At 39.9% G+C, this 12,365-nt stretch overlaps 1 protein-coding gene across 4 annotated transcripts in view; it reads left to right on the top strand.

Moving 5' to 3' along the window:
• LOC115795750 (neuropilin-1a-like) overlaps positions 1–11,975 on the top strand; it is a 91,511-nt gene extending 79,536 nt beyond the window's left edge. For 2 of the 4 annotated variants that reach the window (XM_030751810.1, XM_030751809.1), the window contains exons 14-19: positions 2,792–2,929; positions 6,123–6,424; positions 7,306–7,402; positions 7,882–7,926; positions 8,031–8,075; positions 9,010–11,975. In XM_030751810.1, the coding sequence (XP_030607670.1) occupies positions 2,792–2,929; positions 6,123–6,424; positions 7,306–7,402; positions 7,882–7,926; positions 8,031–8,075; positions 9,010–9,284 (902 nt within the window). In that variant the 3' untranslated portion in view covers positions 9,285–11,975. The remainder of the gene's footprint in view (positions 1–2,791; positions 2,930–6,122; positions 6,425–7,305; positions 7,403–7,881; positions 7,927–8,030; positions 8,076–9,009) is intronic. The other 2 variants (XM_030751812.1, XM_030751811.1) reach the window with 1 other exon arrangement.
• Positions 11,976–12,365: the final 390 nt, after the last annotated feature.

The raw sequence follows: 12,365 nt of genomic DNA, 5'->3' as shown, positions 1-12,365 counted from the left end.
AACTCACTTACACCAACTTTCTGCAGTCAATCGCTACAGACCTCCAAACTTTATGTGACCTTCAGATTAGCTCAAGAACAGTGTTAGAGAGCTTCATGGAATGGGTTTCCGTGGCCGAGCACCTGCAACCAAGCCTTACATCACCAAGTGCAATGCAAAGCATCAGATGCAGTGGTGTAAAGCACGCCACCACTGGACTCTAGAGCAGCAGAGATGTGTTCTCTGGAATGATGAATCACGCTTTTCCATCTGACAATCTGATGGATGAGTCTGGGTTTGGTGGTTACCAGGAGAACGGTCTACTTTGGTGGAGGGGGGGGTTATGGTGTGGGGTTGTTTTTCAGGAGTTGGGCTCGGCCCCTTAGTTCCAGTGAAAGGAACTCTTAATGCTTCAGCATACCGAGACATTTTGCACATATTCATGCTCCCAATTTTGTGGGAACAGTTTAGGGATGGTCCCTTCCTGTTCCAACGATGGCTGCAAAGTCTGGGCCGACATCATATTAAACGCTATGGATTAAGAATGGGATGTCACTCAAGTTCATATCCATGTGAAGGCATGCTTTTGGCATTATACTGTATTTACACAGAGGGAAAGGGCAACATTTTTTTCTTCAGTGTTTTTCATGTGTGATGCCAGACTGCTATAGTTAAAAGTAGATTGTTTCCCTGTGTACTAATTTGCACAGAACAGATCAGAGTGGCTTGAAGATGCACAACACCTGCAGGCAGGCTTAAATGGTGTCCCACATCTGCCTTCAGCTGATCATAGGATACCACCTGAGCATGTTTTTGTAGCCTGACTTAAAGAGTGCTATGCTTAATTTTAAATTAAACAAAAAGGAAAAACTATCAAGAGGCCTTTTCATAACCAAAAAAAAAAATCACCAAAACGCTAATAATTATTCATTTTATGATAGCCAGGGGTGGGACAACCACCACTTTTGCTGTTACTGAATTCTCCCATAGATATCTGCTGTCTAATTCTTTGGGTGTCATGCGTCCCTCTCCATATTTCTCTGGCTTAATCTTTCTCTTTCAATTAAAGGGTTTCTAAAGGTCTCAAAGGGAAAGGAGCAAGCATATTAGAGAAAAGTCAAGAATTTAATGCAGAAATATATTTTCTTACTTATTCCTTTCACAGCAGATCTATCTTTAGCCCCACTGGGAACGTTTAAATAGTGTCTCGTTATCAAGAACCAACTTAAAACTTAGATTATGAGCATCTGCAATTCTGCATAAAACTATACAGATGTGGAAACAACAGCAGAAAAGAAAGAATGGGTGGCATTAACACACGAGATGGTATAAACTAACTGCAGGTATTACTACAGAGGTAAACATAAAAGTTGCGATTCTGCACAAATGCAGTGCTCTGTTTTGATCATTTATGTCTTTCTTTGCTGCGTGAACATTTTAGCACCATATCACAGTTTATCATCCCTTGTGAATACACCAAATTCAACTCATTTGGAGCAAACAGCCAGCCTCAGAAGAAAGAATAGGCCAGAAAAATGGCAGCCCTGACAGGGAGAAAACGAAATAAAGCAGTAGGGATGAATAGAGAGGAGAAGGAGGCTGGGTGAGAAGGATAAAGAGGCAAAAAAAGAGAAAGGGAGAGTGCAGGTAAAAGAGGAATAGAGGGAGGTGAAGTGAGAGCAGCAGAGGAAGAATAAAGGCCTCTTGGGTCTCAATTAGCTGAGCTGAAGCATCGCGTGAAGACAGCTTGGGGTTGCTGGATGGCGGGCGGGCGGGTGGGTAAGGTGGGTATTACTGTGCAGCTCCATGGTCATTTCTGCATCCTATTAGCCTCTCAGAAACAACATATCCACTGTTGAGAGATTTCAGCATTTCTTTGGATGCTGTGGTGAACCTCTGCCGCCAGTCGACTGCTTGCAGAGGCAGAGGAAAAAAGGGAGGGTTTTTTTCTGTTTTTTTTTTTTTTCCTTTTCAAGGGGCCACATCCGCTGATGTTGGTGGCACCCCGCCCTTCTCCATGGAAGCTCCCTCCATTCTTCGGCTTCTCTCTCTTGAAGTGCTGATCCCAAACATATGTACGTGCTGCTGCCGTTCCCTATCAGGGGAGGAAAATGCCCTCCAGCACTGTACAATGTACATACAGTCACAATGGTCTCCCTGTTTGTCTCACCCTATTCCATCTGCACAAGCCTTTTGTTTGGTGTGATATGCTTTCCACAGCCTGCACAATTTATACTCTGACCATACAAGACAGCAGGAACAGCTTCCTAATAGGAAAGCTACAAGACCTGCTGTTCTTTTTTCCAATCTCCTCTACCGCCTCCTTAATGACACAGTTTGGTGAGAGAAAACAGCCCCAGATCGTAGCAGCCTTATCACTTAAAAACCCATGCAGTTTGTCGCATAGCATAGCAGCTATGGATTCAGTTCTCTAGAAGGGTTTACAGGAGCAGATAGGAGAGACAGCAATAATAATTTGAAGCAACTGACACTTTCCCTGCCCGTGCCCTTGCCAATATTTTTAGTCATTTTGCCAGACTTGCATGAAGGTCCACAATTTAGCATCAGCTTCTTCGTCTTTTGGCTGATACATAGAGCCGCATATTTGATTTCCCACAGTTTTTTCACGCTGGATTCCTTTTCTTGACACAATTCTCCCAGGGCTTTGTGTCCCCTCCCAGTCTTGAACTGGGGACATATTAGGTGAATTTGTTAACCACTACACTATGGAGCTTCAGAAAGGCTTGTATATTTATAAAATCACCATTTAGTACCAGCTTCTTACAACATTTTTTGTGTCTCTTTGCCGCAGCTTATTTATGGTTTGCCTGTAACTTTGACTTCTCGTCATTCTGCGGCTGGACCAGAGAGACCGGTACAGGGGCCGAGTGGATCATCCAGGCCAATGGGGCTCCTGGCGTCCACAGAGGACCAACCACTGACCACACAGGTAGGTGATGTGTGCTCACTTTTGTGTTCAAATTTGGGGTTTTTTTTTTTTCCCTCTCCTTTTTTGAACTAGTGGCACTCGACAGATGCTTTGGGAGAGTGCTCCGTAGCTCTCTATGTTACTGTGCATCTGTTGAAAAGTCTGTTGAAACCTCTTGTGCTAGAAGTTGGAATATTTTCAACAAAGCTTTAAATAACACTACACAGTCCCTGTGCTGCTGAGAATTCACAACTGTACCTATTTTCTGTTTAAAGAAATGAGGAAAAACATGCCTATGATGTAAAAAGAAATTCCCATTGGACACCTAACCTTGTTCCTGCTCTGAAGGACAAAGAGTTTGTGAACATGGAAATGTATCACAAAGCTAAATAGGCCTTATTCTCTATGTAGTGTCATGCACATGCTCGCTCAAATTATAATGTTAGGCCCCTCTTACTACCCGAAGATCATATTTGGGTAATAATTGCTGCAAGAGGTCCGTCCATCTATTTTCTAACATTTAACTGGCAGATGTCTAAGTAGAGGTTGCCAAACATCTTTCTTCCTAGTCACCTTCTACTGAGGTTCTTCCAAGCCAGGCATAATCTCAGATGCCCAAACAGCCTCAACTGGCTCCTTTTGATGTGGAGGAGCAGTGCTTCTGTCCTGAATCCCTCCCAAATGACCAAGTTCTTTACCCCATCTCTGAGGCTGAAACTAGACACCCTTTGAAGGAATCTCATTTCCACTGCTTGTATTCATGATCTTGTGCTTTCAGTAAGTACCCGCATACTGTGACCACAGCTGAGGGTGGGCGTGTAGCTCGACCAGTAGATCAACAAGCGCTGATATCTTTTTACCACAATGGGGCCACAATAGCATCCGCATCACTACAGATGCTGCACCAATAAGTCTGTCAATCTCCCATCTTTATCGGGAACGAGACCCAGAGATACTTGGACACCTCCACTTGAGGCAGCAACTCATCCATAAATATCAAAAACCATATTCAGTTTAAATTTGACCATGCCGTCATAGACCTCAAACTTTCACAGCCAGCAAACATTTTCTGTGTCAAACTGACCCAACTTTCCCAATAAGGATCTTGTGATGAGAGTTGGGTCTCCCACCAAAGTTTATAATGGAACAGTCCAAAGTGTTCATGGCTTAAAGCAGTGGATCAGATCAAAAGCAGAACCAGAAGCATGCCTGTGTGTGTGTGTGTGTGTGTGTGTGTGTGTGTGTGTGTGTGTGTGTGTGTGTGTGTGTGTGTGTGTGTGTGTGTGTGTGTGTGTGTTTGGTTTGTTGGACATTCTTGTGGTTGTGCATTGTGAAATCATCCATCAGGGTCAGACCGGCATCACAGAGTTCTGCTGTAACATCCTGATGGGTGTGATGGAGAAGGGTTGTCAGAAATGGTCCAAATTGTGGTGCGTGTCATCATGCGCAGGCATAAAGTGGGAGTATTCTGGCTACACTGACAAAATCATTGCTTTCTACCCGCCCTACTCACCAGATTTGTTTGCCTGCAGCTCCTTTTTCTTCAAAAAAATTATATTCAAGTTGAAAGGTTTCCTGTTATGACACAGCGGAAGAAATCCAAAAATAGTAGCTTGGCTTGAAAAAGATCAGGAGAGATGGAGCAAATTCAAATAAACTTGTTTTTTACTTTTGTGTGATCACACCTTGTGTATTTATTCTAACACAAATGGGATATTTTCCTGAAATTTTAAGTGACAGTTCCAACTGAACCCACTACACAACTTTAATCCTTACATAAATTGTTGTGAAGACACAACACAATTGTGATGAGTTGGTAAGGGGCTCTTATACAGGATGGGACAACTGTTGATTGTTTTTGTGGCACAACAATGGTTCGTGACATGTGAGCACACCAAGTTCAGCCAGCCTGAACAATTTTGAACTTTGACCACCGCACATTGTGAAAGCTGCCCAAGCGGTGGAGGAAAAGTTGATTGTGTGTCTGAATTCCGTAAATTATACAACTCAAGTGTGAGTATGTAAATAAAGCCTTTCTTGGAAATCTGTCTCCATTTAAGTAGACGTGCCAGGTGGTCGTTTTAATAGTCACGTAGCTTGTTGTTGGTAGGCAATGTGTGTAAACACAGCATAGATTTATTGTGTGTTCCCACCAATAGCCCTACGGCTCTGTTGAAGCTTAGGAGTGAAGCTAATGAAGAAAACAGACATAGTTTCTTTGCAGAATATTTTACTCTTCTCTTCTGTCTCTTTGGATGTTTTGAACACATCATATGTGTCATCAGCCCACCGCAGCTTGTGTGAAAGCCACTGTATGCAACAAAATCAGGAACAGACAGAAATAAAAACACCAACAAAGTGTCCAGCACAGTCAGTGAAATCATTTTATCATGCATCACCTTGAAACATGCACTAACAGCAGCCGCTTTGCAAAGAAACAACTGCTCATCATATTAACATGGATGATGTTCTGCACTGCATCGAACAGAATGGGACTTGTAAATGTTATGAGCTGTGTCACATTTTGAAAAAGGCACAAACAGCCTTGAAATCCCCGACTTTTAAAAGACATAGAGCACTGAAATTCATCAACATGCCTCAGCTCTCTGTCCTTCTCTCCATTCAAGCCTGATGGGTGTGATGGATGTTTCTGTGGAGAGCAGCAGCAGCAGCAGTAGAACTACCTCTAAAATGAATGATTTCACCTTGATTTCTTGACTTAACCAGATCACTAGTAAAAAAAAAAAAAATGAGTATTTTGTGATGTCAAGTTAGATTTTCTCCTGAAGCATGAGCCCTTTGTTTTCACCAGAAAACCTTGTGAGGTCCTTGAATCTGATGTCTCTGGGGGTTTCTAAAGCTTTATAATGAGCAGTAACACACATATTATCAACTGCTCACTTTATGAAAAGACGGTTAAGCGTTTGGAGAAAGCTCACAGAAAGTAATCAGCTGAAAGCAGTAAAATGATTGTACTGTAATGAAGGCTTGTGCGTTTTAGAAGCCCTTTATTGTTACACTGATGCTTACGCTCAGTCATGTTAAAGCTTGTATTCATTAAATTTGTATAGAAAAAAAGCATTCCTGACTGCATTTTTACATTCAGGGATGTTTGATACAAGTATTTTAAAAAGCAGCAAAGCATAGGAAAAGCTGTCAGGAGCCCTCTAATGTCACAGTCATGTCTTACCTTGTCTTCTGCTGTCCCCTGCAGGCCAACCTGGGAACTTCATCTACATGCAGCTGACTGACTCAGACACGCTGAGTAAAACTGGTGAAGATCAGGACAAAGAAGAGAAGGTGGCGAGGTTGGCCAGCCTGCCCATCACCTCACCAGACTCGGACCTGTGCATGTCATTCTGGTACCACATGTTTGGTGAACATGCAGGAGCGCTTCACATCAAACACAGGAAGGAGGCAGAGGAGGGGCAGATCCTGTGGACACTCAGTGGCCATCAGGGCAGTCGGTGGAGGGAGGGACGGGTTATACTGCCACACTCAAGCACCTCCTATCAGGTAATACAGATCTAGATGGTAAGGAGCTTAAAATGGCAGCAGGGAGAGATTAGAATCTGTTTGGAAATTAATTGGATTTCATTTTTTTTTTTTGTCCTATTACAGAATAATCTGTAATAGGACATTGTACATTCTGTATAATGACAAAAAAAAGGCATTTTATTCTAAGATGACAGTGAATTGTGTTTAAAGGTGATCATTTAGAGCTTTTGATGTAAGCCTTCCAAGTTTTTTGTTATTTTTAGGTCCTTCCTGCTCCAGTTGAACAGCTTTTCCATAGAGATTAAATAACAACAAGCTGTGGAGGCAGAGTGTGAGGTTAGGACAGTCATCTCACAGCAAGAATTTTCTGATGGGACTTCAGATTTTCTCAATTCCTGCCAAAGTTAAAACACAGAAGTATTTGTGTCAAAAGACAAAAACATGCATGGTGGGAGCAGCTGGAAACCTGAAACTTGTTGGTTAACTTTTCTTTCCCTACTGTGATAAACTATACTTCTGATCTCTACCAGCGAGCTTTGTCACATTTCACATTTTTCTGTCGAAGTTCAAGAAAATACTGGCTTTTTATAGTCTTACATTGTAACCATTTGTAAAGTCAGAAGAGATAAAAAGTTTCTGCAAGTTGTGCATTTGCATAGACTGTGCTTCATGTGTGGTCTGAACTCACCAGTAGGATGGATGTTTGGGGTCATTTTTGACTTTATTTGATGGTCAACAGTGTAAACAGAAAGTAAGAGCAGAGAAAGAAAGATATGATTTACAAAAAATATATACATTTGCCACAATTAGGGAGGTTTCTTTACTGGATGATTAACCTTCTCTTTTTGTTGTCCTGTATCAGAAAATGCATGTGAAAGACTTTGTGTTGTTATTTGCAGGTGGTGGTGGAAGGTGTCGCAGACCGACGCAGCTTAGGCCACATAGCTGTGGACAACATCCAGATCATGGATGGAATCAGCGCTGAGGACTGCAAAGGTGTGTAATTCAGTGTTCCTTAACATCAGGAATGATGGAAGGGGGAAGGGATCAGCCCACTCAAATATGTAATCATGGTTATGAATGTGCAGTATCCCTTGGTTTCTTAATCAGATCTACCCCCTACAAAAAAACCTTAGTTTACGGTTTCACAAGACTTCACTATTCAGTGGGTGATGTCGCAGTCGCTTTTCAGTCTACAGTTTATATGCAGTCTAAGGCCGTATAGCAGGAGAACTCAGGTGGATCAGACACACAAGGGTGGGGAAAAAGAACCACTGCTGGTGGCGGAAAAAAATAACCCAACATATACTCCAATACAGGCATGAAATGTAACAAATCAATGTTCTAAATGTTAGTTCAATATACTTATTTTTGTCAGGAACATCATCTAAAAAGTGTAGAGAGAAAGAGATGAAATTCCAGCATCTGTTCTGCATTGTATGCAAACAGAGAATCTGTTTTGTGTTTCACTCCAGATCCAAAACCTTCTACATCTCCACCGACAGAGATCTTCATCCTGCGTAAGTATTGAACATAATATGTTTGTGCTCGATAAATAAGTGCATGCACTTATTTATTAGGCACTTCTCCACAGACATTCCAGTGTTTGTTTTTTTAACTCCAGATCCAAAACCTCCCACAACTCCACCGACAGAGATCCTCATTATGCGTGAGTATTGAACATAATGTATTGGTGCTCAATAAATAAGTGCATGCACTTATTGGGCACTGGAATTGGTAATGGAAAACATTAAATTGGTGCCAGAATAAGAATCACACTCGTGATAGTGTGTTCTCTTCTTTGTTTGTTTTATTTACCTCAAAGAATTCCATCTGTTGTTACTGTTTTGTTATAGTTGTTTTTTCCTGATGAAAATGTACTTGAAGCATGGTACAGTATTTATTACTGTACTGCTGTCAATGTAACATTTATACAATAATTATGAACTTCAGACTTCCTTTGCTTTGTTTTGTTTTTAAGTTGGGGATGATGAAAAACTATCAGCGTGATCTCGAAACCTTCTATTTACTTCTATTTTTATAGACATGTATTGATTAGGTTTCAGATGTAATATATCACCAAGGTACATTTTACCAAAGAATACAACACAAACATCAATATAAACTTGCATCTCCTTCCATAAGGAAAAAACAGACATGGTTATAAAACTATAAGTGTAGTAAACATAGGAGTCCCTATCAGCAGTCCCTGTGGTGTATGTCAGCTTCAAGTTCTTCAGGAATGCAAGAAATTAGTTCCAAATTTCATAAAATTATAAAGATTTATTTCTGAATGAATATATTTATATTCAGTGATCAGGCATGACCAGGCAGCTCTGTAACCCAGCAACCAACAGAAGAGCTTTTTTACATGTTTCCAAGAGAAAAAAAGTGAAATAAATCATCTCTCTTGTAGGTACAAATTGATCATTTTTTCCCTCTTTGTTTCTTAACAAAATCATACTCTCACTTAAAAAAAAAATGCAGAGTTTAAGGCAATTGGGGATATTTTAAAGCTTCTTTACATATTCAGGCAGGAGTATTTGAATTCATCTGTTTCTATTTTGAATATTTTAACTGGAATATATTTCTGTGTTTTGCAGCCATGGACACCTACTCACAAGAAAACAATCAGCTTGGCAGCCCAGGAAACATGCTAAAGACCCTGGACCCGATCCTCATCACCATCATCGCCATGTCAGCTCTGGGCGTCTTCCTGGGCGCCATCTGCGGTGTCGTTCTGTACTGCGCTTGCTCACAGGGCAGCATGACGGACAGGAACTTATCTGCCCTTGAAAACTATAACTTTGAGCTGGTAGATGGCGTGAAACTAAAGAAGGACAAGATGAATGGACAGACTAACTACTCAGAGGCGTGAGTGTGAAAGGGGGACGGAGCTGCAGTTGCTCCGCGCGGACACGTTTGATGCAGCCAATCAAGAAAGCGGAACACAGGGCTGAAGCCACCAATGGGATGGCAGGGTGGGCTGAAAGTGAGCCGATGTAATTTTATTTCTCAGGAGCAGCAGTGGAAGGGACTCACCTATAGGGGGCACTGTGTATAAAGAATCTGTACAGCAAAAAAACAAAAACAAAAACAAAAAAAGAAGAAAACTAAGGATTCTATTTGTTTTTTGGCGTGCTTTGTTGATTTCATGTAATCACATGCTGGTGTTGAGACCAACTGAGATGAAAGTATCTTTGTGTACTTTTATGAAAAGATAAGATCTGTTTTTTTTGTTTGTTTGCTTGTTTGTTTTGGGGGTTTTCTCTTTTTTTTTTCTTCTCCTTTCAGATGTCATTGTTTCACAAAACAGGCAGTCTATTGAGAATATGCTATTGTGATATCTTTTTGTTGGCCGTATGTCCCCGTCCCCATGTGTGGTTGAAAATGTGTGTATGTGTGTGCGTGTGTGTGCGTGTGTGTGCATGTGTGTGTGTGTGTGTGTGTGTGTGTCTCACATTTATACACAGCCGCATATAAGGTGTGTATGTGTAGTAGTCTGGCTGTAGACATGTGTATCATTACAGTCATGTCTGTGTACATGATAAGCGCGCATCTTTGTGTGCGTGCGTGTGTGTGTGTGTTTTTGTTTAAAGTGGGGACCCGTCCCCGCCTTTCGACCGGCGTCTAGCTCCAACAGTGCCTTTTTTTTTCCCCTCCAGTTTTTCTGTTGCCTTTTTTCTGCTGGTTGTTTTTCCATCAGCTGGCGTTCCATCTGGGGTTCCTACACAGATGTGAAAAAAAAATTGCAGAAAAAATTACTTTTCCACATTGTGATAATAAACCTACAAACTTTTTAGTGTTGTAGTGTGCTGTCAAATATCACACGTGTTGGTGTAGCTCTGTAGATCCTCATGCCTCAATGAGAGTGGCACTAACACAAAATCTAGGTGACGTTCAGGAAAACTTGTGAAACTATAGAATTTTCCAGATGGAAAATGTGTAGGAGCCCCGAATGCCTCATTTTCATGGCACATGACACATCCAACATATTGTACATAGGTTTTAATATATTTGAGCGCCCTCTTTATAGAGAAAGACACCAGTGCTGCAGCATCCTTTATATGCTGACAAAAATTTCACTGTTACTCATTTGAATTTTGATAATGTATAGAAAAAAAACAGAGCGATACCGACATGTTTCTGGTTTTGTGAAATTTTATTTGAAGCGTCTCTTCAAGTTTCTTTGGAGTCCTCTACTCAATCAAACCCATCCTTCCCTGAGCTGACAGATTACTTCTTTTTTTAGATGAGACTGGACTTTAGAATTAAGAATTTGAATTTATTCTTACTTCAAATTTTTTTTTTTAAAGTTACTTTATTTTGTGGAATTTGGTTTCCTATTTCTATTTCATGTGGCTTGTACTTGGTTTAAATTTCCTGGAGCATTTTTAGACCTTATTTATTCTAAACTACAGTAAATATTTACATTTACCAACTTTGACATCTGTGAAGTAAAAAGTTAATATAGTTTTCTGTAAAAATTTGTTAAAAACAAAGAACATGTCCTAAAAAGACTGCTTTATTGCGCTTTAGGTTTTTAGCTAAACTTGTTGGTTTTCTCATTTAAAACACCATATAGATTGGAGAAAAATGTCACCAGTCACTAAATATCTGTCAGTCTACAACAGATGTTTTTCATAAACAGGAATATTCTGATGTAATGCTCTTTAAGTTGGGGCAAAATATACATCTACAGTACAACTTTTCAAAACCCATTAAGAAGGTGTGGTTGATATTTTTCCTTGCTTGTTTCCTGTCTTATTGCACCATGGATGGTAAATCTACCAGTATTTAATGTAGCATTTTATGAGGCATAACACAATTCAAAATGACAAGTGACATCGGCATCGGTTCTCAATTTGTAATTGTCTGTTCAATAGCTATTCACCAAGCAACCACAATCAAAGTGTGCTGACTGTTGAGGCATTCATGCTTCATTCTTGTATGTCACTCTTCACCTTATTCCTAAAATCTTACCTGCACATTCATTACAGAAAAATAACCAGATAAGATATCATCCCCCTTTAAACACAAAAGGATGCTGCAGCACTTAATGTGAAAACAAATGTTGCACTGATATATTTAAAAAAAAAATCTATGTGTTTATGATGTTGATTTAGGAAAAGAGAGAAAGAAAGAAGGCGAGGACAGTGTTATTGTTGCTTCTTTTTAACACAGTTTCAGAAGACTATGTTATAATTCTGAAATGTACAATTTACAGAGATGTTTTTCATTCTCAGAAAAGCTTATATGCGTCTCTTTGAAAAGTAACAATTTTATTTACTTGGTATAATATCACCTTGTGTTTTTGTACTGTCACTGATGTACGTGCCAATGTTTTAATTTTTTTTTCTTTGTATGACAAGAAAAATGTTTTATTTTCAGTACTGTTTCTGTAATTTTGCTGTCTCAAATCTAGGAAAAAAGGAAATAAGGAAGTAAAAAAACATTGGAAAGCAGTGAGGCCTTACGTGACTAATAGTATTGTTTGTACTTTGACTTTCTGGTCAACACTCAAACTCATCTGTCTCTGTTGTCTCAGACTCTCATCATTGACTATTACATTCCAAAGAATTGGATCAAATAAATGTTTTAATTAAAAGCGGAGCTACCTTTTTTTCTAACATCAAATAGCTTTTTATTATTATTATTATTTGAAAGTGTTTTCACTGCAGCAATTTAATCATAAACAGATGTTTAAATTTGTTGGCATCACTTTGCCACAAGGCACACCAGGTGGTGAACAAATCTCTGCTAACATGAATTTTTTTTTTTTTACTTTTTAGCTTCTTAGTTGGGAGACTTTTGACCAGCTAAACTGAAAAAGGCTTGCAGGGTAACATAAGTGTGGTCAGTCTATTTAAGAAACCATAAGTTAGTGGCCCAAAGGCTGTTCTATATCTAAAAAGCTTAATAAATATTTTACTAAATACTAATAAAACGCCTAATGACC

This window comes from Archocentrus centrarchus, chromosome 17 (assembly GCF_007364275.1).
Source record: "Archocentrus centrarchus isolate MPI-CPG fArcCen1 chromosome 17, fArcCen1, whole genome shotgun sequence".
NCBI classification, from domain to species: Eukaryota; Metazoa; Chordata; class Actinopteri; order Cichliformes; family Cichlidae; genus Archocentrus; species Archocentrus centrarchus.
Note: the sequence above shows the minus strand (reverse complement) of the source record. Positions and strands in the feature narration are given on the sequence as shown.